This window comes from Strix aluco, chromosome 10, assembly GCF_031877795.1.
Source record: "Strix aluco isolate bStrAlu1 chromosome 10, bStrAlu1.hap1, whole genome shotgun sequence".
In the NCBI taxonomy this organism is placed as follows: Eukaryota; Metazoa; Chordata; class Aves; order Strigiformes; family Strigidae; genus Strix; species Strix aluco.
Genome location: NC_133940.1, coordinates 10,764,690 through 10,788,843, shown reverse-complemented (window position 1 = coordinate 10,788,843; position 24,154 = coordinate 10,764,690). Strand labels below are relative to the sequence as shown.

Below are 24,154 nucleotides of genomic sequence, written 5' to 3'. Positions count from 1 at the left end.
CCAAAAGGACAGTTGAAACAAAGGTAAGTAAGTACAGTATCTAGGATTTTCATGACTTCAGCTAAGCAGAATAAACGTGCTGGGTCAAGCCAGTAAGTGAAACTAATCATGCTGTACAGAGCTGTAGTCTTCTGACAAGCCACATTCTGAAGTCTCTTTCTAAAAGCGTTGTATCCACAGAGTCCACTCCAACTTCCCAAATGAGGGAGAGAATCCAAAGCACAGTCAGTTAATTAGAGGCAATGATGTGGGAAATGCAAGATAATTAAATTCTTCTCCTAAAAGATTTATTTCTGAGTATCAGTTTTGGGAGACCAGAGGGAGCAAGTGAGAAATTCATCTCACCCTGTAAAACTTAACTCGCCTTTATGAGGCTCTTCTCAGAAATCAAGCAATCATACTGTTGCATAGCTTATTAAGAGACATTTACAGTAATATTACACAACAATGCTGCTGTATATATAATTTTAAAATTTTTGTCCTTGATATAAGCAGATGTTGTCGGCACAAACAGGAGATGTGCATTTAATCCATGATGCAATTGCAGTGGAAAAGAATAAAAAAGCCAAGTTTGATCCAAAAGAAAAAAAAAATTATAAAAAAAATCGAGACTTTTTTAAAATGAGGAAAAATCAACCACAAGAGGAAATATGATTTAGAAGGTAAGGGTTCTTCTTCTGAAAGAGCATAATCGGGGTTTCTGTGTTTAAAAAGTTAAATTATGCCTAAGGCTAGAAAAAGCTACTTGAATAGATGACCCTGGAAAGATTGCTCAGGTGAAAAACTTGTGCTCGTGATTAGATCTGAAAAATAACCAGTTATTTAAGCTAAGCAAGCCCATTTGTCTTTCAAGACAAAAAAACCATCCAGATGCAGAGATTTGACTGACATCTAATGGAAGATCACGGTGGAGACTACACACTGGCACACTGGCTCTTACAATGGATATTGCTACTAATGAAGAACAAAGTAGAGGCCTGAATTAGAATATCCACCTAGCATTTTATACGGCTGAGCAGACTGTTGAAAAGCAAGTCTGGATATTAGAGTATCCAGTTTCAACATCTGAGTTCTCCAACAAGCTGTTAACGTCTTTATGGAGAAGTGCACAGAATACTGAAGAATATCATACATAAAGACTTTTAGCTACAAGCTATATACAAGCATCCTCTCAAATGACAATACTGCCCTTCCCTATTTCCTCCTCTGTCATTGTTTTCTTAAGAATTCAGATAACCATCACATGTAATCCTTATTATCATAATCGATCCTGTATCTTTAAAAGACAAGCAGGACAGAATCAGTCATATTGCAGCTCCACAGAAGAATGAGAAAATACCACTTAGGGAAGGCCACCTTTCCCTGTAGGATTCAGAAAATAGAAACATCACCATTTTCCACAATTAAAAACAAACAAACACAGAAATTCACCACTATACATTTTTTCACCCTCAAGCTGTCCCTTCTGCCAAGGAAGCCAGAAAAGCAAAGGTATTGAGAATTTGTATCAAGCAAAAATACTTGCTTTTCAACTCCCAAGTGAGCTTTTTGAGTAACTTGATGCTGCAGCTGAATAGTCAAACTTGCATCTATGCTTCAATTAGAGATACGGGGAGCACCTACTGTTTGCACTTACAGTGTATCCGGTTCATGAGCAGCAGGAGCAAGTTCAGCCATCACAACTCCTCAGTTTGTGCAGCTCTGATGCATTATCTCAGCAGCGGAGGCTTCGGTAACAATTAAGCAGAGCCATTCACAGCTGAAGAGACCCCTAAATTTCATCAAGTGCGGTTGTTAGTGTTTTATCCTTGCTACTGTATCTTGTCAGCCACTGCACCGCACAAATTATCAACAGAATCCATCTTTCTCTACGCTGACAGCATGGGGGTGGGGGTGTCTGTTCTCCCATAAATGTGTAGGATATTTATTCCGCTAACTCATCCACTTTCATAGAGGATGAGCATGTAAATAGCCTGTCTCATAACAGGAGATTAAATTTTTAGAGAAAGAATTTAAAAATAAACCACCATCAATTAATGTGGTTGTATTGCAACATCTTCATTGCGGAGACTGATACAAAGGAAAAGAAAGCAGAAGTGTTGAGCAGAATGAAGCTGATAGATAAAAAGTGGCTTGCTAGGATCTGAAAATCCAATGACAACAGATCCTCAAATGAAGCTTTTTCATGGTTACAAATGTATTACTGGTAAAGAAAAATCTCAGACTATGAAGAAAAAACAAGAGAAAAAAATTATTTTCCTATTCAGGAAATTGATAGTTTATGCCATGGAAAATTGAAATGATAAAAAAATACTCCATTTGAAAGCTATCATAGGTAACGCAAGCTGAAGAAGAATATGATCCTTTGGCAACTGAACAACACAAATTTGTAAAGATTTCTATCCCCTATACACCAAAATGAACTGTTAAATACCATTTTAAGAATCACGGTGATATAAATCTGCTTCCATCCACTTACATCAGACATCCTAAGTCAATCTACTCCAGCTGTGATCCAGACTACATATTTTATGAAACCTTAAATGCAGATATTTAACAGATTTGCTACTATGTTAAAACACACCCAAGCATTCTACAGTTACATCTGTCACCACTGTGATGGCCGAAGTTATGTTCAATGTACCAATCAGTTCAGGTAAATATGGGCAAAGTCTGCTCTCGGGGCAGCTACTGGAAACAATGGTGTTATTTCAGATATAAACAAGTAGGCATTAATAAAACTTGAAAAAAATGCTCTCAGGACTTTAATCTGTTTTTGATCACTCATGACTACAGAGCAAGACAATGGAAGTTTTCAAGCACATTACTTAAAAATCCATCTAATCTTTATTTAATGATCACAGTTTTTCAAAATATGAATCCTTCAAATATACAGCAATACATCAATGGAAGATCACATCCTCTCAGACGCGAGAGGGGCTTTTATTTCAACTTTTGGGGTTTGTTCTAACTCATTTTGAGTTAGAATGACAGATTGTTCCAGTGAAAAGACAGAAGCTGCAGCCAAAAGGCCATCTGCTGAGCTTCCCTCCAGTGAATCCCACAGCAAAAGGCGATGTGATGGAGCAACCCAGGCAACTGGGATACACACCATTAAGTAAGCGACAGAATGAAGGATGGAAAACTTTTGAGAGTAAGTGTAGATGAACGCGATCACTGCATCACTGCATTTTTTTTTAAATAAAAAAAATCAGAAAGATGAAGGTATTTGCTATGAAGCCAGGAAACTACTACTGTATGCACTGCAAACAGGGCTTGCCTCAAGGTTTTCTTTGATTTAAAAAAAAACCCTGCAGTAATAAGAGTAGATTTAAATGGTCTCTTTTGTATCTCCCTCTTCTAAGAAATCCTTTACTCATTTAATAAAATTTTCTCCACTTCCACAGCAGAATATTATTTAGACCAGTTAGCACCCATTGGGGTTTCATTGTGTCAGCTCATTTCAACATAAATTTGTTAACTGGTTGTTTCTAACAAAGTTACTGCAATACTCTTCAGAGTCTCATACTCCATTCTGTATTCTTTCAAGTAACTTTTAATACTTTTGAATTAGGATTAAGAAAAGTCTATGTATACACTGCCTATAAGGACATAAAATTCAGTGTATCATTTCATAACCCAGCTGTCAACAGAGACAGCATTTTTATAATACATGTATTGTATGCGTGCCAGTAGGAGATGAATAGTCCTGTAACTGTAATCAATACCGTTCATTCAAACAACTGGCAGTAGCATTTCAGACAACTGGCAATTTCATCAGTTTCACTGGGCTGCCCAAAAATAAACAGCTTGAGAGGAATGAATGATCTCTGTGGTTATCTATAAATAATACTAATCTCAGTCATTTGTTTTAGGGGGTTCATCATTGGGAGCTGCAGAAGTCTCATATCAGTGCAAAAGGCATGGCAGGCTTCAAGAAACTAAAGAAACGCTGAAAAATTATGCTGTTGGTTTTTCATCCACCCAGTTACTGTATTTACATACAGGCTCTGCAGACAGCACCAGGATCCCTCCAGTGTTACAGCAGTTCCAGCTCTGCAAGAAATTCACACGATCTCAAGGATTTGTAACCATCTCAAAACTCAAACTGGATTCAGAGAAAGCTCCAGTGATCTGAGCAGACCTACCCTGGGAATAACTAATGTCACTTCTGAGGAAACGTGAGCAAGTCTGGGATTTTTAACTACTTCAGTGTGAAACTTGCCCACTCTTTCAAAAGAGTTTTTGAGAGTGAAACAAACCTAACAGCTCAATGTGAATGAGACTAACGCTGAGGCTGATGGGTGCGAGGTGAACCCAGGCAGACGGGGAACAGAAGGTGCCATTCACAGGCCTGTTCACTGTCTCTGGGAAGTGAAATAGCTCCTTTTTTTTTTTTTAATTATGGTCTATCTGCTCCTATCTGTCAAAGCAAGGTAAGAACAGAGAACAGAGGAAAAGGAATAAAGACAGCTGACTAAAGGGAAAAAACACATCTCCGCAGAGTACAGATCCCAAAGAAAACTTTCAAAGCCCTGAAGTGAAAAAAGATCCAATTGCCGTCGAAGTGACTCTCTCTCCCTGGCAGCCTTGCTGGGCTGTGGGCTAGTACAGCAACATCACTGCTGCCCAGCCTGCAAGCCTGCAGATTGGTGGGTCACTGGCCCTGAGGCTCTGAACATAGCTCCTGCAGGAAAATCTTGGGAATTATTATTAGGTTTTCTACCCTATTTCATTGGTTAGGAATCACAAAACACCGGGTGTGTACTCTGGGGAAAACAGAGGAATGATTAGTTCTCCCGAAGACCTAGAGGTTGGCACTCATCTGCTTCCAGGCAGGATTTGCGCTGCCATGAGACATCACTGCAGAGAGCTCAATACACCCCCAGACTGCAGCAATTTCTTTCTTGCTGATACCATGAATGGCAGCCAAAGCCATCACCTCAGCTCCTTCACACAGAGTGTAATGCTCCAAAGGAACTCCATCAGATGAGCTCCGCAGAAATGCCCAAGCCCTCTGAAGGGACTACTGAGCAGGAAACAACTGCATACATCCAGGTAACCAAACCACTGCTGGACCAAGTTTAAAAAGCCACATTGTTCCATCTATAGCCATAGACTATCACTTTTCAGTCCTAAAGCCTGTTGCTCAGATAATTTATATCCTGGCAATTAAAATAATCTTCAAGTTGTAGAATTATCCAATTTACAAGCTTATTCCTAGTGTAATACGAAGGACAAGTAGCACACCCAGCCACACCAAGAAAGCATTTCAGTGGGATGTTTCTAGCATAATGGCCAACAGCCAAAAGATTAATGGCACCAACTTCTTCAGAAAAGAGAACACCCGCTTTCCAGTGGGCAAAGAGGGGAAGCTCACAACCCAGTCGGTGCCTCTACACATCTGAGAGATAAGACAGGCTGCACTGTGGAATTTGCCTTTGCAAACAGAAAGTTGCTGGCTGTTTTAAAATTAAAGCCTTTATTATATTGTTAAAGTAAAATGGTCTGCAGGACATTAATAGAGAAAAGTCAGCTTTTAAGAATGGGTGAATTTATCAAACTGCAGATCCTTATCGCTTTGATCATCAATTTTCAAGTTATTACTTTTTATTCCATATTGGCAATAAATCTCTATACACTTGAACTGTAATCATCACGGCACAACGTGATACACTTCTCTCAGAGATTTAAAGTTGGACTCAGTCACAAAAAACCACCCCAGACAAACTGGGTAGAAGCATGGCTAAACTGGTAAAATAAAGTCTCTCAGTTTCAGGTAAATGATTAGGTAGCAGCATACACTGCTATTAACCTAAAGTCCATAATGAGAGCTTAAATGAACAGTTCTATGTGGACACAGGCCTTTGTAACGGAGCTGCACTCCTGCAGTTGGCACTAATTGACCCTTTTGCTGGCAGGCTCAGCAGAGAAGGCAGTCAGCAGCGTCTGAACCGCAGGCCTTTCTCTGTCATACAGAACAAAGTCACAGTCCTGATTATCCAGGAGGTTTGATCTTAACGCGTTACACTTCTATAGCATCTTTCATCCAGGAATGAGGCAGGCAGGATATCAGGGGAGAATCTTAAACTACTGTTGCCCTTCCCACACCCATTTTGCGGAAGGAGGTCTCCCGTCTTTGGAGCTTTCCGATACTTTTCGTAAGTGTACTCCACATGCACTGAATTACGCAGCTGAATTTCTGAGAAACTGAAATGACAGATTCATATTTCACAGATAGCTTCACCCAGGCTTCTTGAAAACACAATTAATAATCGATTTTGATTAAGTTATTTCCAAGAAGATTTTAATCCCCTTACAGAAAATGTTGCAATAGATTGAATTCAACCCAGCACACACGAGAAATACACAGAGCTGATAGGAGCATTTTTAGACACCACACAGTAGAAAGGAAGAATCATATTAATCCTGCTGGCAATTTTGTCCAGAAAGATGCCATTTTTAAATTCACGTGAAGATCCTGATTAAAGCTGACAATTCCAGAGCAGCAGATTCTGGAATCAATTAACAAAACAATTCTTATTAACACAGGGAATCTCCAGACATTACCAAGGAAGCAGAGAATCTCCTCAGAAAAGCCCTCAAGGAAAATATACTTTAATATCAAATTGTATCCTCCAGCGTATGCAGTGATTGCCTCAAATCTCAGATGCATCTTATGTGAAACAGGGGCTAGCACTGCAGAACAACACAATAAGAATTTAAGACAGGAAGTGCAGATAATTTATCTGAATAAAGCTTCCAGGAGAATAACTGATTTATGTTGATAATGATCCAAGCTGGAACCTGACCAGGATGCAGAAGTTAGCAGCATCACTACCCACAATCGGTTCACTATTCATGAAAAATAACAGTGTTTTTACAGATAAAAATAGGTTAAAATATTAAGCTTTATGCTTCAGCCAAAAGATCCTGTTTTGCCAGAGATCTGTTCTTGAATTACCTCTAGAATGACTCACAAAAAGGCGCCATGTTTTTCAGCCAGAACCATCACTATTCATGCAAGCACATAAGAGACACAATGAGTTAAATTTCACAGAAGTCTATGGTCTTTAATGTTACACAGCCTCTATTCATACAAGAATTGCAAAATCCATAAACTGAAGCAGAGCGAGAGAAAAGGAGTGAAAGGTTCACAGCTACAAAAATACATATATGGGGGGAAAGGAGGAAACAAAAAAGAAAATCTAGAAGTAGAGACAGTGTAAGTGATTCCTGCTAAAAGCAAGGTCAGCACTTTCCACTGGAGACTATTTGATTTACACTATTTTGTTTCAACTGAAAAACAAAATCTTTCCTTGGCAGATTCTGCTCTACACAGTCTGTTACAGATACTTCTGAGATACCCAGCATCATTTATAAAGGGACACTTATTACTGCTGAACGTGAACATTTTGTTAAATTTCCCAAAGTTCTAAGAGGAAATATGTGCAACGCTACACAAGGGTGTATTCAGTTAGTTGTTGAAGTCAAGAGCCTGGACAACCTGGGTAAGTCCTGGAGGAGAGGTGCGCTACTGATTAAGATGCTCCGAGTCTCCCTCAAATAATCCATTGGCTGGAATCCCACATCCCCCACTTATCCAGAGGCTTAAAGCCAGGAATACTCCATGAAGGACCACTCTGGTTTTACCGTTTACTGGCTTCCCTCCTTCAAACTCCCCAAATTTACCCTGGTGTAAATCAGATTAGAGGAAGACTCCATTATGTACCTTGACTGCCCCTGTTTATCTAATGGGATATAAAAAGGCTTTTTAAAATTTCTGTTAGAGTAGCACAATGAAGCACTAAACCATTTAGGTTCCAGTGGTTGTCGCAGATATGCACAACTAAGTATCGCTGCTTGCAATTTCTTTTTGTGTTACATAGCACAAAACAACTGGCAGTAAAGCACATCATGTGTGTTTTTGAAACAGGACATTACGGTTGTAGAAACCATCACTACATTTACTACGCTCTGCGTGTAGTAAAGCTATACTGGTTCAGGCTTTAAACAAGGCAACTTCTGCACCTGGAGTGCCAAACTGGAGCGGTGGAAAACCTCAGGAAGGTTAACTGGTCTCATTCTGATCCATTTTGGGCTTATCTCGCTGCCTCTCCAGGTAATAAAGTAAGTTACCTGTAGATGGTGTGGAAAGACACGCTATACATGCATTAACAAGAATTGTCTATCCAGAAAATCCATCACAAGCAGCTTGAACTATATACCCTGAAAAAAGCAGACAATTTCTTCCAAAACACACACAATTTTTTTTTTACATCCTTCATTTATCTGTCATTATAAAAATTGGACAGAACAGGTGTTTTTACATCGAAAAAGGCAGATTCTTGTCTGCAGAAGCATCTTGCTAACTCAGATAGTCTTCACCAAATTGTTTCAGTCAAGAAAAAAAATGTACGAAACCCAGAAATCATCATTGCCAAAACAAAACACATGGCTTCAACTGAAACCAAGTCAAATTTTGGAAGTCTGAAACTATTTGAAAAGCTTTTAATTCTCTAATTTTCGTGTTGATCCCAATCTAATCTTTAAAACCGTTTTGGAACTACATCCAAACTAAAAGATTAGCAAGTCACACAGCTCCCACCACTTCCTATCGTATGTGTTTTTGAAGTCATGCAGCATGATGTTCTGGGATATATAATCCATTTCTGAGATGCACAGAACAGCAGTGGGATACTGGTTCTGTGGAGGAACTCGGTCTGAGCTGGCTGAAGCATTCAGTATAAATATATGAAAACTACCATTAGTCATGAGAATCGCTCTGCTGACGACTGAAATAGGAAACAAATAGGATTAGCTATCATAGGTTGATCACGTACATTTTTTTCTCTTATTATTTTACATTCATCAAGAAGTTATAAGTGAATATGTACAAAAACCAGTGCTTTAAAAAAGAAATTCAAAGTAGGACAGCAGATATTATGCTGTCTGCTCACTCATTCAGCATTTCCTTACGTCCAACTTCTTTTGACATACTCCACAATGGTAGTGAAGCCACACTGGAGATTCTACCTGACCACTGCACAAACACTTTGGAGAAAGATTGTAGAGTACATTAAACTTTGCTTGACAATTTATAATCCCCCTAACAGTTTTGATTCAATACAGGGTTAGACCCTGGGTCAGTCCTTTGCAAATCAATGGACACTAATTAGCTCTCATCTAACTGCTGGGAAAAAAAAGAATGCACATGAACTTGAGTTTTCTGACCATCAGACTTCATTAGAATCCAAACTTGGTGATACAAGTGGTAAAGCCTAAGATGACAAAACCCCTGTAATCAATAAAAAAACCAATGTCTTACCATGTTCTCCTATAGAGAAGACTATGAAAAGTTCAACACCTGAAAAAACTTACCAATTACCATTTCTCCCCCAGCCATCTCTCATCCTGCACCTCTCCCTCAGAAGAAATACCCAAACAACAACAATGACAATCACCAAAAAGTTAAGGAATTTAGCACACACAGAAGGGTACAAACACCAATCAAGACGTGTGCCATGATGCAGCCATGCTGTGATTCACAAAATCTGATCCATGTTCACTAAGTGGGCTGCAGCCATGTATCTCAGACCCTGAAATCCATTTCTATCTCTGAAATGGAAATCAAAGAAATCACGGAAGGCACCAACCCCTGAAACGCCCTGCCGCACATCTCCTGGAAAAGCTGGCAGCTGTGAGATACCGATTACAGCACATTCTACAGACCTCACTGGGAGAAATCAACTGCTTCTAGTAAGGACAGTTCTTTCTCCCACCACTCAAATAAGCAGCCTGAGTGTGGGTCAGGTAGGTGAGAATTGGGCACATGTGCTGTAGAAGCATGGACCACACTTAAAACAAAGATCCAGGGTGTCCAGAAGACAAAGAACCTTCCAATATTAAGCTTGCTTGTTTCAGGTAAAGAGATGAAAATTTCTCCTTTGTGAAGTGATAGATTGGCTTGCTGTACAGCAGCAACACATGTTCTCCTAGGTCCATCAGTGGGAATGTATGTCTTCTTCTGGCAAGGACAGCAAATTCGTAAGTGCTAATTTCAATTTATTTTTCAGAAGCATGGAGAGGAGGCTGGGTTTTGGTGTGGGTTTTTTGCTTGTGGGGTTGGTTTTCTTTTTTTGTTTAGGAAGGGAAGTGGAAGAAGTGCTCAATAAAATGAAAAAGGCACTGTTAGCCAAAGCTCTCCAAGTTTTTCACTGCAAATAGCCCTGCAATACCTGTCTCGTACAGGCAAATTGTACTACCCTTGTACAAGAGATAGCAAAACCGTGCTACCAAAAGTACAAATTGACTTCAAATCATGATAAGAGCCAGCAGAAGACTCCACAATTTCCCAAGTTCAGTCCCTTTACCACATGGGCTGGGCCCAAATGCTTAATGTTTGCATATGGCAAAACTACTGATAGGGAAATCACCACCTTTACACACACCACTCCAGCAGAAAGAGGTGTGAAAATAACAAAGTATACATGGAATGAAGTAAGTATGCATGGACCGTATACCATCAGAGGGCAGATAATACTTTTCCGTGATAGCTGCATATCATTTTAAAGACAATTCTTCTATTAAAAACAACTCAAGACAGTGAAGTCACCATGCAGCCCTGCATTTATTTTTTAAAATTCATGATCAGAATTTCAAACATCACATTTGAATAAACTCCAACAAATACAAGCCCAACACAAGGGCAGGACCAAGTATCTAAAGGCAATCACAGAACTTACAAGTGGTCTGAAAGTGAATGTGTTGTAAATTGTGTTTGAAAAAAACAAACAAAAAACTTTCAGTGTATCTGAAATGTCCAAATACTCTAGCAAAATAATTACATACAAGTGACCAGATAGGTCGCTCCATTTCAGCGGAAGAGTGCTCACCTGGGCTATTATCCAATTCTAGGAGAGCAATTCACCCTTTTTACAAGTGCCTGGGCAAGTCATCCGCAGTGCAGTGTCCCTGCATTGATCCTCAAGCATAAGAGCTTCTCCTGTGCAGTGTATGTGAGGGCTACACATTGCCACTCGCTATTTTAGAAGCGGTTAAGATGATAAAACAGGTCCAGCGCCTCAGACACCATGAGGAGGTTACGCAGGAACAACTGCTAGGTGGATTCATTGACATAACTCCTTCCTATATTCACTCTTCCTCTTTACACGGAAACCTTATCACCCGTTTCTCTCTTGCTCTGTGTATATATATGGTAGTTTTACCCCTAATAGTTACATCTTGGTGAGGTGAACTAAAAAGGCACGCACTGCCTTTGAATGTTTCACATATAGCTATACGCTGATAAATAAACTCTGCGTATCTGGTGCTAAAGAAATATCTCCAAACTCCCCAACAGAGTCAGGCCAGAGTACACAGCACGAAGCTGCCTGACAGTGTCCAGACAGCAACGACTACAAACAGCCAAACATGAGCGTCTACTTTGGAGTCTTCACCAGATGTACATAAAAAACCCCAAGATGTTTTCAAGTTTGAGGTTTCTAGGGCATCTGACACTCTGAAGATCCACAATAATATAAAGCAGGTGATATAATGGAGGGAAGCATGCCTCTGCCAGGAAAGGTAACACATACACATTTAGAAGGAAAAGAATCCCCACGGATGAAATCTGGAAATTGCTTCACTGCCGTGATCATCACACAGTTTCACAGAATCTCGTTTGATCTAGATCAATCATTTTCATATTTCTATTTTTAGATTGCCACATTGTTCCAGTTGAGGTACAAGCCCCTGCACAGCAAACCTCACAACAACAGGTATAGAGTTTTTAGGCTGCCTTATGAGCTCCCTTGGAAAGGAAGCCATGGCCTTCCAGTAATCTATACTTTACAGCAGCATGGAAAGTACTGATCTTAGGATGTAACTCAAATGCCAAACAGGAATTCAACATAAGCATCTTTCTCAAAATAAACGAACACAAGTTTTCAATTATATGGTTTGGCTTGGTTTGAAACTGAACTATGAAACCAAACTGTTGCTACTTTAAAAATAACATATTCTAAAACATTTTAAGGATGCCTAACTAAATCAAAATTAGCATTCCAAAATCGGTAATGACAAAATATGTACTTTAAATGGAAAAATGTTATATCACTGGATTGTGACAACAAAGAACTATTGAAGATACATCAGCTCCCTCATTTCACACCTTCTTGCATAACAGTCCTACACTAGCAGTAGGACGGCCTCCCACCTCCCAGACACTGAACACAGTGAACCCAGAGGAAAGAAACCCACTGTTTCTGTGGCTCTTGGACAAGCTCCCAAGTCAGCCTTCAACAAAACTGTGGTTTTTGTGTTGTTGTTAAAAGCTACTGTCACATGCTTGTTTCCCATCATGGCATCTCCATTTCCTCCCAGAGATAAACTACAGCTGTTACACATTTTATTGGAATGTGCAGTTAATCAGTAGCATTCCAACCCATGCCAATAGTCTCATGGGTCCTCCAGGCCCAGTGCTATATAGGAAAAGTGAAGCATTTCATCTCTGCATCTGCACAAAATCTTTCCGAAACTGAACAAGTAAATGGTGCTCTTCATTGTGCTTTACTCTTTATTCATTTGGTGAATTCAGAGTTTCTCAAAGAAGCGTCCATTCATATAAGATTTTTTTCCATCTCTACAGTGTGAGTTAAGTGCAACCCTAACATCTAACCGGCATGTAAATACTATGTATGCAGCGCAGGAGGAGAGAAAGGACAGTCTTCTTATTTTAAGATTAATTTAAGAAATAATATAACATACTTGAAAGTGGTATGGTTTCTTCTGCTTACACTGAGATCACATTAAGGTTCATGACAAATCATCTGCTTTGCCATGAAGTGGAAACAAACTTTAGTTGGAACACACCCTTCACCTTCTGACCTAGCCCAATCTTGCAAAAGCTCTGACCCCTAAACTAAAGCCAGCTGATTTGCTTTGTCACACAGCAGTAACATACAATGCTTGAGCACATTCCACAGCGTAAAAGGCATTTTCAGGGATGGGTAATAAGTAGACTTGTAGAGAAAGCACCTTTCCAGGTGTTTTACAACAGAATGCTGGGAGAAACAACAGTGCATTCCTTATCAGGAGAGCAAGGCACCTACCCTGTGGTCTCTACTCACACAAAACCACCAGTACACGGCCCAAACTTGGCAAGACTTTCAGCGAGACATGCTTATGCTTTTGGCAGAAGGGAGCTGACCACTTTCAGCATCAGTGTCCTTTGCCAGCTGGCCAAAGAGTACACAGATGAAAGGGAAGCAAATTATCTGCCCACTGGCAAAAAGAAATGCTGAGCAGCACCTAAGGAAAAAGTGTGTGTGTGTGTGCGCGCGTGTGCACGTGTGCGAGTGAGTATGCATGTGAGCATATATATATGCACCTGTGCTTTGGGAAAGGGAGCAATACAGTTACACTGGAAAAACTGTCTGCTGCTAGCCCTGTGGTATCATTTTCTGCAACGTTCTCACAACAACAAACAGACGCTTTTTCCATTAAAATCTTCCAAGCTGAATTTTAAAGATTAAACACAAGGACTGCAAGGATGCTACAGCAAAATTTTCTAAGGAAGTCTGAAATCAGACCCCTTCAGTAAAGTGTCCATACAAGCACGCACAGGATTTTAGCAACTTAAAGTAAGCATGTCATTGTATCTTCCCTCTTTTTTATGTCTCTTAAAGAACGAGTGCCTGTAGAAAAAACACTACACATCAACATTTTGTAAAATATAAAAAGCCTTCTCAGTTCAGAAGATATATTAGAAATCACTGAGAAAAATAAACAGGACAAGAATTTGCAGCTGATAGGCTAGGTTTAGCTGAGAGAGGGAATCTGCCTGTAGATTGATTCTGCAATCACAGCCCCTTTTCACCCGTACACATCGTACCACTATCATTACATGATCAACAGATTTTAATGAAAACTAATGCTTTCTTTTGATAAATTCCATGGGGACTATGTATAAGGTTGAGTTTACTTCTCTAAACATTTCTTGAAAATCATACATAACACAAGTGCACATTTGTTGGCTGTAAAGGTGTACAACAGCAATTTTTTGCAATGACAGTGCAGAGAGGGAATATGAGATCTGTGTGCTAATGAGCTGACACTGCAGAGGCTAGAGCAGTGTTAGTATAGTGCACTACAAGTGCAGAGCAGAAAGACATACGCCGGTTATTTCTAGGGAATATGATCTACAGAACTGCACGCATAATTCAACATTAATACTAACATCCTTCATCAGAGGTTATAAGAAAAGCATGAAAGATGCTTCAGTGATTACTTTATACATTTGAGTTGCTATGTTCATATTACTCTGAAAAAGCCAGCTCACTCCCTACGTGAGCATGTTTGAAGAAAATACAACATCCGTGTTTTACTTGATTTTATTCATTCACAGGTCAAGCTAACTTTCTTCCTTTATGTTTTTTCCGATGGCAAAAAGCTGCATATTTTAATGTAATAAATCCCCCCAGAGCCAGCTGATAAACTTCAATTCACCTTTAAACACACTCGGAATTTTCATCTGTGTTTGCATTTGCTCTCTGTTAAGATATCATACAGCTAAATAAATCGGTGGGCAGATAAATAGAGTGGATGAATGCTGTATGCATGTGTGTAAATTAAATACACAGAGAGGGACTCGGTGCTAGCAGTGAAGCAGGGAATACATGTACCTAGATCAGATTATGCATCATTTAACTGAAAAAGGAATGAGAAGGAGGGGCTTAGGGCAGGAATTTTCTTTTGCTTCCAAAGAAGTTTGTTCCCATGTTGGGATATTGCCAAATCAGCCCTACCAGAGGTGGGCTTTTTATCTCTGGCTCACGAGGATACTTCAGAAGAGATTTTTTTTTTTTCCTCCTGCCTCTGGAATGCACCAGATTGCACCAAGCAGGATGTGCAGCTGTACAGTAAGAACGCAAGTCTTTCCTGAGCAGAGCCCCCCTCAATTCCTGCACACACGAACACTTACTACAGTCACCATCATATAAATCAAAGGAGAATGAAAAGTATTATTTTATGGATGCTGACTAGTACAGGCATGAGGCTCAAGCTACACATGCTACTTTCTCTGTTTTCCCTTCAGTTTCTTTACCTATCCCACCACAAAGTCAGTCACAGTCTCCCTCTCCAGTGAAGGCAATCAGAGTCACTGCAGGTTTCTCTCCTATGGATCCCTGCCAATTGCAAATATTGATCAAACGGCTGTGTGACAGCACTAGAGACGATTTATGCTTATCTCCAAGAGAAGTAAAAATGTTGTGGAAAGAATTCCTTCATGAATACGGCAGCACCCTGAAATTATCTGCCACTCCACTGGGAAGTGAAGATGTGATTAAGGGTACTTAGGCCAGAATATTTTACTCCTTAGCCAGGTAGTGTGAGGAGCTATTAGTTCATCCTAATGCATTAATAGGTATGAGCATTCTGACTTTCAAAGATAACTGTTTCCAGATACAAAATGAGTGACTGTTCTTCTATTTTATTTATTTTTTACTTTGAGTTACTGAGACCTGTATGACTGGTGACTTGGACTCACCATATTCTTTTCCTACCAACAATATTACCAGATGGTTGACATAGCTATGGACAAGGTCACCTTTTCATTTTCTTTCTTCTGCTTCTTTTTTCGCATCTTCTATTTTTAAATAGGTTACTGTAGGTTGGTATTCTTTGGTCTGCAGTTTCTCCAGAGATTTAAGTTTTCCCAATTTTATTACACCGGTAATACGTGTGTTGGAACATGCAGCCCTATACTACAGAAAACCATCTCACCTTACTGAAATTGCCACAGCTTTCACTAAACAATGACAAAAATCATTAGATGTCAGTCAACGTACTTTTCATCTTCTAAGTAATACATTGACTGCCTCTGAATAAGTGTGTGGTTCACTTGTCTTGGTGGGATCTGTAAAGAAGTGCTGGCAGAACTTTTTTAAAAAATTAATAATTAATCACCCAAGCAGTTTAATGTATTTAGTTTAAATCCATATAACTAATATTTAGGAAACTACGTTTGAGATACAGCCTTTTGAAGGGATTACACTGATTAAGGATTGATAGCCTGATGTTTGTTGCAAGAGCTGTTAAGGCTGGGTAGGAATAGTAAATAAGATGCAAAGTACAGGCATGCTTTTATTTACCACTTTTTTCCAATTATTTTTATTGGATATTACATAATTAACCCCCCTGCAAAAGTTTTAAAGATTGTAATTCAAAGCCCTTTAAAAAGAGTAACACTGCACTAGCAAGAAGCAGTCACATGGGGGATATGTTAGAGAATCAACCTAAAATTTGTCCAAATATTTCCTTATTGTATATTTTCTAACCATCAACTTTCTCAGAAAATACTTGAAATCCGAGGAGAATGAAATACTACTTGTCCAGCCTTTCGATTATACAGTGTGGGACAGGAATAAGAACTATTCTATCCTCAACAAACAGAAAATTTAAAAAATAAGATATTCAAAACACGAAATTGTTTTAAAGCAAGAGATACTAGTTTTCTGTATCCCAAAACTTCATTATTTTAGTACAATGCTTCCTCTGTGGATATTTTATACTGTGAGTATATGAACAGGATTCCTGTTCATAACGCAAAGTTAGTACCTTGCATTCAGAGGTCCTTTAGATCATGTACAGACATATTTCTGTATACTGCAAAGTGCATGCAACTACCTTGCAAGAAGACTCCATTCATTTTCAGAGATTTACAATAAAAACTGTATAAAACTGAAGTTGGACACCTGAATAAAAGATATTCAGGAATTACTATTGGTAAAGGAATGCCTTTTTAAATGCACAACACGCACCAGTCTTTCAGAAAGAGATTTTGCATTTTAACACCACATCAACACTACTCAAAGTTCTATTTTGCTTCTTCGGTTAATAAAGGTTCAAATGATACATGTGCACTGATTGTGCAGAGCTATTTCTCATAATGCTAAGCGTTCTGATTCCATTTTCTCTCCCCTCAGCTCTAACGGCATTTGCCAGTTTACAGTCTCCTCAGCTTTTAACAGGACTTTCACTGTAGGAACACAACCCAGTATTTCAGGGCAGAGGAGGCAAGTAAGCCCCTCTAGCTTTGTCCCCTCAAAGTCACTTGTAAACAGGTGTTTCTGTTTTATTCCTACATGGCGTTATTTGCAAATTACACTGTTTCACATAGCTATGTTGTAGCCTCAACAGAAAAGGGATGTTGCTTCAGCGGCAATTCACTGATCACAGCTACACAGTGCTGCTATATAAATAACATGGTTGTTTTTCTGGAAAACAGAACTAAAGGGGTGAAAATAACTGGTAAGAGAACTTTCCCTAAGGTATTATTCAAGCATATAATGCTGCAAATCTACTAAACCTCACGCCAGTACACACATTTGTTGCACTACATCGTATGAACACGAAATCTAAGCTACTAGGAAGAAACTGAATGTAAGGATAGATAAATATTTTTTTAGAAGGAACGTGTTTACTTACAAGCATTTGTCACTGAAAAGCTGTTGGAAGAATCCAAGTGATCTACGTGATAGTTCAAATGGAAGGGCTTTTCTGTGGTATTTTGGTTTGTGTTGTATAACTGCACAGCAAATCGAAATGCACTGTGCTCCTGAACAGTGTTCCTCATGAAAAGTCCACCTAGGATGGAGAAAAAAAGAAAGGGAAAAGATATTTCAGAATGAATTTTGAGGAGAAACAGTGGCAGTGAGTTACATTTCCATACTGCCCATCTCAGGAAAGAATGAACACGAGCGGGCTGAGCCCGAGCGCGTAATTCTGACGGAGCGCCTACACGAACTACACCCGCCGAGTCCGGAGTCCGGCTGCCCGAGCCAGACACCCCCCCGCGGTGCCCCCCTCAGCGGCGCAGAGTCACCGGGGGCTGCAGGTGCCCCCTGCGAACAGGCCACTGCCCCGATTGAAAAACCCCCCTCGGGGAAGCGCGGCTCCCCCCAGCCCCCAGCTGGACGCCCCTGCGGAGCTCCCCCGCCCTGGCAAACGGGCGGCTCTGGGACCGCGGGGCGCAGGGGGCCGGCAGGGGAGACCCCCAAGTTGCCCCCCACGCCCGCAGCCCCAGGTCTGGGGCAGGTGCTACAGCCCCGCGGTGCCGCCGCTCGGGGGACGGTTCCGCGGCAGCACGGACCGAGCCCTCCCGACGCCCCTCGCAGCCGCCCTCCGACGCAGCCCGGGCACCGTCCCCGCCCTCTCGCTCACCACAACGGGCAGGAGCCGGAGCGGGGCTGGCCCCGAGAGCCGCCGGGGCCGCCCGGGCTCGCCCCCCGCACAACTTCCCCGCGGCTGGCGGGGGAAGGAGCGGGTCGCGCTGCCGCGGCGGGCGCTTACCTATACTGATGGTGTTGGGGAACCCTGCCAGAGCCTCCCCCAGCAGCCCCGCCAGCAGCAGCAGCAGGGTCCGGGGCGCGCTCTGCCCCATTTTCTTCAGCCCCTGCGGTTCAGCCCCTAAAACGAAACCGGCGGCACAGGCATGGGCGCAACTGGAGACTCGGAGTGGTGTCAATGGTGGTGGCGATGCTGGCGGAGGTAGTGGGGATGATGGTCCCTCTCCTTTCTTCCCTTTTTTTTTTTTTTCTTCTCCAAATCCCTCTCCCCTTGTCTTCACCCCAGCCTGGGAGGGCTCATTGGCTGCGAGCTTGCCTTTCTCCCCCCGTCTCCAGCAGCCCCCCCCCCCAGCACAGGGACTTCCCCCAAAGATGGTGGGTAGCGGGAGCCGGCGAGGCTGCTCCGCCCGGGCCGGGAGGGGGTTATCGATCAAACTTGGCGTGAGGCGGGCTGACAGCCGCCCGCCGCGCCGCTCGGCCCGCCCAGCCCCGGCGCTGGCGTCTCCCGGCGGCGGCGGCGGCGCTCGGGGCTGCGGGCGCTCACCGGCCTCACGTGGGCCGGCCCCAGGCTGCGGCTGCCCCTTTAAAGCCGCATCGCCCCGGCGCGCCTGTGAGTGCGGTGCGAGCGCGGGCGCGCCGGCCTGCGGGCGGGGCGGAGGAGGAGGAGGAGGAGGAGTGGGAGTGGGAGTGGGAGTGGGAGTGGGCGGGGTGTGAGGGGGATGCGGCCGGGGTCCGGCCCGCGGCGGGGCGGGGCAGGGCGGGCGCCGACCGGCTGCCGGGGCGGCTCAGGGCCGGGGGCGAACGGCCCCGCGAGCGCTGGGGCAGGCGGTGCCGCCGGGCCTGTCCCTCGGCGGGCGGAGGACAGCGCCCCAGGGCGGGCGAGGGCGCCCGCGGCCTCGCCTGAGGGGAGAGGGCTGGCGGGAGCGCGGGGGCCGCCGGAGGGAGGGCAGGGGAAGGGCGCGGGGCAGCTGGCGGGGGGCGAAGGGAGGATGCGCTTCCCCAGAGGGGCTGCCCGCCCGCGGCCCGGTGCTCCCCATCCCGCCTCCGGAGCTAACGCCTGAGGGGGAGCCTCCCGCATTCACCCGCCCCCAGTGCCACGAAGTGAAGAAAGACGAGTTTATCCCGCAGAAGGGAATATTAGGTCCTTCCCAACCTCCTCTAAAGGAAGGAAATCCAACAAAGTCTCCCAGTTTCATCCCTTATGCTGGAAAAAGACAGGGAACGTCTCTGTCCGATGCCGTGTTGCCCCAGCACAGAGCACGGCCGCCCCGCAGGGGAGCAGCCGGGGGGGTGCCAGACCCCCCGCGTCCTCCTGCCACCCACCTCTTGGCTGGTCTCCACACCTACGCCCCTGGCCTGCACGTCCATGGGGAGCTATTGTGCGCCTTGACACCTCGCTATGAGGATCCTGCAGCTCTTTTTTGGCTGCTTTGAGGCTCGCAACACAGTGCAAAATGGAGATGGAAAAAAAATACTAGGTCACCTAGTCCATCTCACAGGCTCAGGGAAGGCTGTTCTTCACTTAATGTTAGCTTTTCCTCTGATTTCAGCAGGTCACTTTCTCTTGGTCCTCCTCTGCTTTCTTCTTTCTTAATCTCAGGCTCTGGTGTTCTTTGGATCTACGTTCAGCTGATTTAGGAATGATATCAAAAGCAGTTGGCTTTGCATTTGCAAAATAATCAACCAGTGTCACTGCCTGTAGCTTCGTGTAAGTACTCGAGATGTAAGATGCTACTCATGTTACTCGTATTACTCAAGATGTAAGATGGTGGCAGATTACTGCACATATGCTAACGAATAACATCAGAGATTCAAACAACTACTCTTGAAGGAATCCGAAGGCACAGGTGAAGAACAGGGCATCACGTTCATGATGCAGGAGCATAATATATGCCTTTGGCAGCATATATGTGACTCCTGCTTACTCCTAGATGCGTGCATTGGCTGCTACATGTTGGGTGTTCCTTTATGAAAATCAGGCCCAGAAGATGGGAGTCCATTCCAGTTCAGGCAGAAGTAGGGATCAGGCTGTGGGGTGGCTGGTAATGTTCCCTGTTTAGATTGGGATGGCAGTTATCACTTTATCTCTCTATTTAAATAAATGGTTATCTGTATGGATAGGTGGGGTATAAAGTCCATCTTTATAGCACTCTTCAAGCTCAAAGCACTCTGCAAATATTACCTATTAATTCCTGTAAACATCCCCATGAAGCAGAATTGTATTCTTCTCTTACAGATGTAAAACTTAAAAATCGAGGCAAGCAACTGGCCCAGCTCACCTGGGCAGGAAATTTCAGACCCAGAATTAAGATCACAAGCAACAGTCCAGCTTCACTGTAGAGCAGCGCTCTTCTCTCAGATGTCTTTTGGTAAGCATAGCAGATCTGAAAGCTACAGACAGGTATGTGAAGTTTAGACATTCAAGATAGCTGTGAGAAGCATGTTCCTATGGGCAAATAATTTCTGGTTGCAAACTACTTCTCTTTCCCCATTCTACCCACGTCCAGCCCTTTCTAACACATTCTCCACAAAGTCCCGCTGTCCTCTTTTTTGTTTCCTTTCCTAGTGGCCCTACTTTCTTCCTGTTCACTTGCTCTCACAAAGTTCTCTCCAGCCTTGCAGCTGTGTATTCCAGGCTGACTGCCACCTGCCACACTGACAGCTGGTGAGGTACTGAAAAAATTAAGAAAGAAATTATGTTTAACATTATAGATGTTAGAACAAGAGAAGAGATAAAATAGCCATGAATGAAGGTGGCATGTGTCAGAATCTCATTTTCATACACAGCCGGTAGGGTGGGTACCTCATCTCAAATAAAATGGTGCTTCACAGCCTCATCTCAAAATGGAGAGTCTTGTTATAATCCAAAATATATCTGTGCTAAGAGACAAATAAATTTTCATTATCATCCACATTTTTCCTCCTGAAGCCCTTAATATACATGTTGTTATTATTATTATCAGCATTTTCAATACGCACTTTGCTTTTTTGCTTAGGCAATTAGTCTCTTGGTACTATCTGCAGATACAAATGCTACCACAGCTGTCCCATACAGATTTTGGAGAAACCCAAAGAGACCCCATCCCAGTTTATCTTTCTTACAGCAAACCCAGTGTGTCCTAGGACAAAATGGTAGGAGATTATTTGGCTTTATGTGGATATTAATGCCATGCAAAGAGTTTATATACTTTGCTAGGGATGCTCAGTGACTTGAGTTAATGAGTTCCATGGTAACTGAGGTCATACCAGATGCTTTCCCAAACTAAATACAACCAAGATTTTGCAGGATAATCAGAGCTTCATGTTTAGATGATTTATAGTGTTCTCGGACACAAGGGGATTCTGAGTACTATCTACCTGAGCAGGAGGAGGTAATGATTTATAATTAGCTAATGTGTTCTCATTGTAATATCTAATAGTGGATTAGAGAAATGCTATGGAATATGGGACACGGCGTTCTCACTGAGCTTTCTGATGTTACTAGGCTAAACCCATAGTGTTAGCATAAAGTCATGGCAAAATCTACACCAAGACTCTGTGGCTCAAGCTTCATCCTAATTGCACTAAGCTGACTTTATCACTTTTGTTATTCTTACTTCTAATTGGAAGAGAGAAGCTCAGGCAGCAAGTTTCTAGAAATCATTGTGCTTCTCCCAATACCAACCAAATCAGGTTATAATTGCCAATAGATGTATTACCAATTCTGTCTTACAGCCTTTTTTTGTTTGTTTTAAACTGGTTATTTCTTCATAAAAACAAAGGGCACGCAATTAACTGAACTTTATGTTAATATCGGCATTTTGATTAGCTAAATGGATTAATTTTCCAATAGACGGTGAACAGGTAGAGTGATAGTGGGGAGAGACAGAAGCAAAGATTAAAAGAGATTCAGGGAGAAGATGAAAGTACAGCTAGAAGGAGTCAAGGAGAAAGTACAGTGTCAAAACAGGGAAAATGAGTACAGACATTACGGCTTCATACATTTTGGACAACAGGTCAAAAGGACATCTAGTTAAGGTATGATTATATTATGAGTGGGCATAGAACAAACTATTGAGTCTCTCCTGTTTACTTTTCATTACTGTGCAATAACGAGACATAAAATGAAATTAAAAGGTAGCAGACAAGAGACAGTTTAACAGAAATATTCTGCTACGCAGTTTATAGCTAATCTATAAAGCTGTCTTCTACACAGTATTCTTGGCAAAAGTAATTATTTTTTAAAGTTTCAAATTTTATATGAATCAGCAGAGTAAATGCATATTCAGAATTCATGGGAAAAAGGTAGCTCCTGGATGCCTCAAGAAAGACCTATTCTTCTTCTGCGTGATGAGGGTTTACAGTATGTCTGACATTCCCTGGAAGTTTTTGTGCTGGTCAGCATTAGAGACAGGATAAGAGACTACCCAAATCATTGATTTGTTGTTACTCATTTTTTCTAAGAACAGTTAACAGGTGAGATCCTGGGACCACAGCAATGTATGATAGGTTTATTACCCCTATCATCAGAGCTAGGATTTTACCTAGTACATCCTGGCAGAATAATACGGTCTGGCTCATAGGAATATCTTCTAGTACATGATCAAGATGATCAAGATTTCTATAGGAACAGGGTCAAAGAAGAAAGTGGTCGATAAATAAAAGTCCATTACTCCATTACTGGTGTCTAATTCAACTTTAGGTAGCAGAAGCAAATTCATGCAGCAACTTTTATCAGAACTGAACATGGACTGTTACAGTAATAACCTATATATATTACAATGGCACAACTAAGACACAAATGTGGAAACAGTCAGCATGTACAAATGTCTTAATTTTTCTTGGGTTTGTGGTATCTTCAGGATACATACTTCTAATTCTTCTTAAGAGCTACGGGGCTGGTGGAAATGTAGTGTTATTATAGTCCCATAATGTCAGAAACAATTTATATTACCTTCTGCTTTCTGATTAACTGTACACTAGGCACTGCTGGCATAACACAGCCCTGCAGTTCTTATTTAAACCTGTACTTTTTGCTGTGCTCATCTATATTTATTACTTAAGGAAACAGTAAATCAAATTAAAAAGTAATGGTATCCCCTGTATACCGCTAAGAAGGTGAATCCTCTCTTTTTGTTTTACACCTATGAATACAGTTTTCAAGCAATCTTGGGAGTTATATCCAGTTCATACCCACTCCACTGTGCAGGATCTGACCACTGAATATTTAATTTCCATATATAATTACTGAAATATATTCTACTTAAAGACAGTCTCTTTCAGCTCTAAGTAGTGAATAATCACTTCAAATGATTGTTTGCCAATCAGAAGTCTCTTTTCCTCCCAGTGTGTGTTTGTATATTACCATAACTTCCCTCATCTCAGTTCAAATCTGCAGTAGTGCCTTTTAATGAAAATGCCGTTGGAAAACAGCACATAGATTCTTAGAAATGGACATTTAGACAAAAAGAATTTACATTTTTCACTGAAGATTTAAGGATTTCAGATTCATTCTGTTCCCCTTGATCAGGCAGAGGTTCCTACCCTCCCCTAAACCAGCAGTCTGGTAGTTACAGAGTTTTAAGACTTATGCAGAAAACTGACATTCAGTTCTCTGCTAATTTCAAAGAACCTGTTCTACTTCTGGAGTGAGCCTTTGCAGCACTAGCATATGGAATCGACTCACTTTCTTTTTTTAGAGTTCATTCAGTTCATCTAAATAAGGTATTACTTAATATGGGAAGGACATCAGACAGAAAAGGAACTTCAAGCTGTGTCTCCCTTAGCCCTGGGGAATATATTGTCTGTGAAGTGTTTGTCTCCCT

At 41.9% G+C, this 24,154-nt stretch overlaps 1 protein-coding gene and 1 long non-coding RNA gene across 6 annotated transcripts in view; one reads left to right on the top strand and one right to left on the bottom strand.

Annotated features, from left to right (window-relative positions):
• Window positions 1-18,630, bottom strand: part of GRIA3 (glutamate ionotropic receptor AMPA type subunit 3) — a 156,620-nt gene extending 137,990 nt beyond the window's left edge. For 3 of the 5 annotated variants that reach the window (XR_012624607.1, XM_074835237.1, XM_074835238.1), the window contains exons 1-2: window positions 18,355-18,608; window positions 17,491-17,649 (exon numbers count right to left, since the gene is read on the bottom strand). Coding sequence is in view for 4 of the 5 variants with exons in the window: in XM_074835237.1 (XP_074691338.1) it covers window positions 17,491-17,649; window positions 18,355-18,445 (250 nt within the window). In the remaining variant the exon portion in view is untranslated. Of the gene's footprint in view, window positions 1-17,490; window positions 17,650-18,354 lie in introns of all 5 variants that reach the window. The other 2 variants (XM_074835240.1, XM_074835241.1) reach the window with 1 other exon arrangement.
• Window positions 18,489-20,713, top strand: LOC141927884 (uncharacterized). Its single transcript, XR_012624608.1, has 3 exons — window positions 18,489-18,552; window positions 19,951-20,058; window positions 20,587-20,713. It is a non-coding gene; the product is annotated as an uncharacterized LOC141927884 (long non-coding RNA).
• The last annotated feature ends 3,441 nt before the right edge of the window (window positions 20,714-24,154 follow it).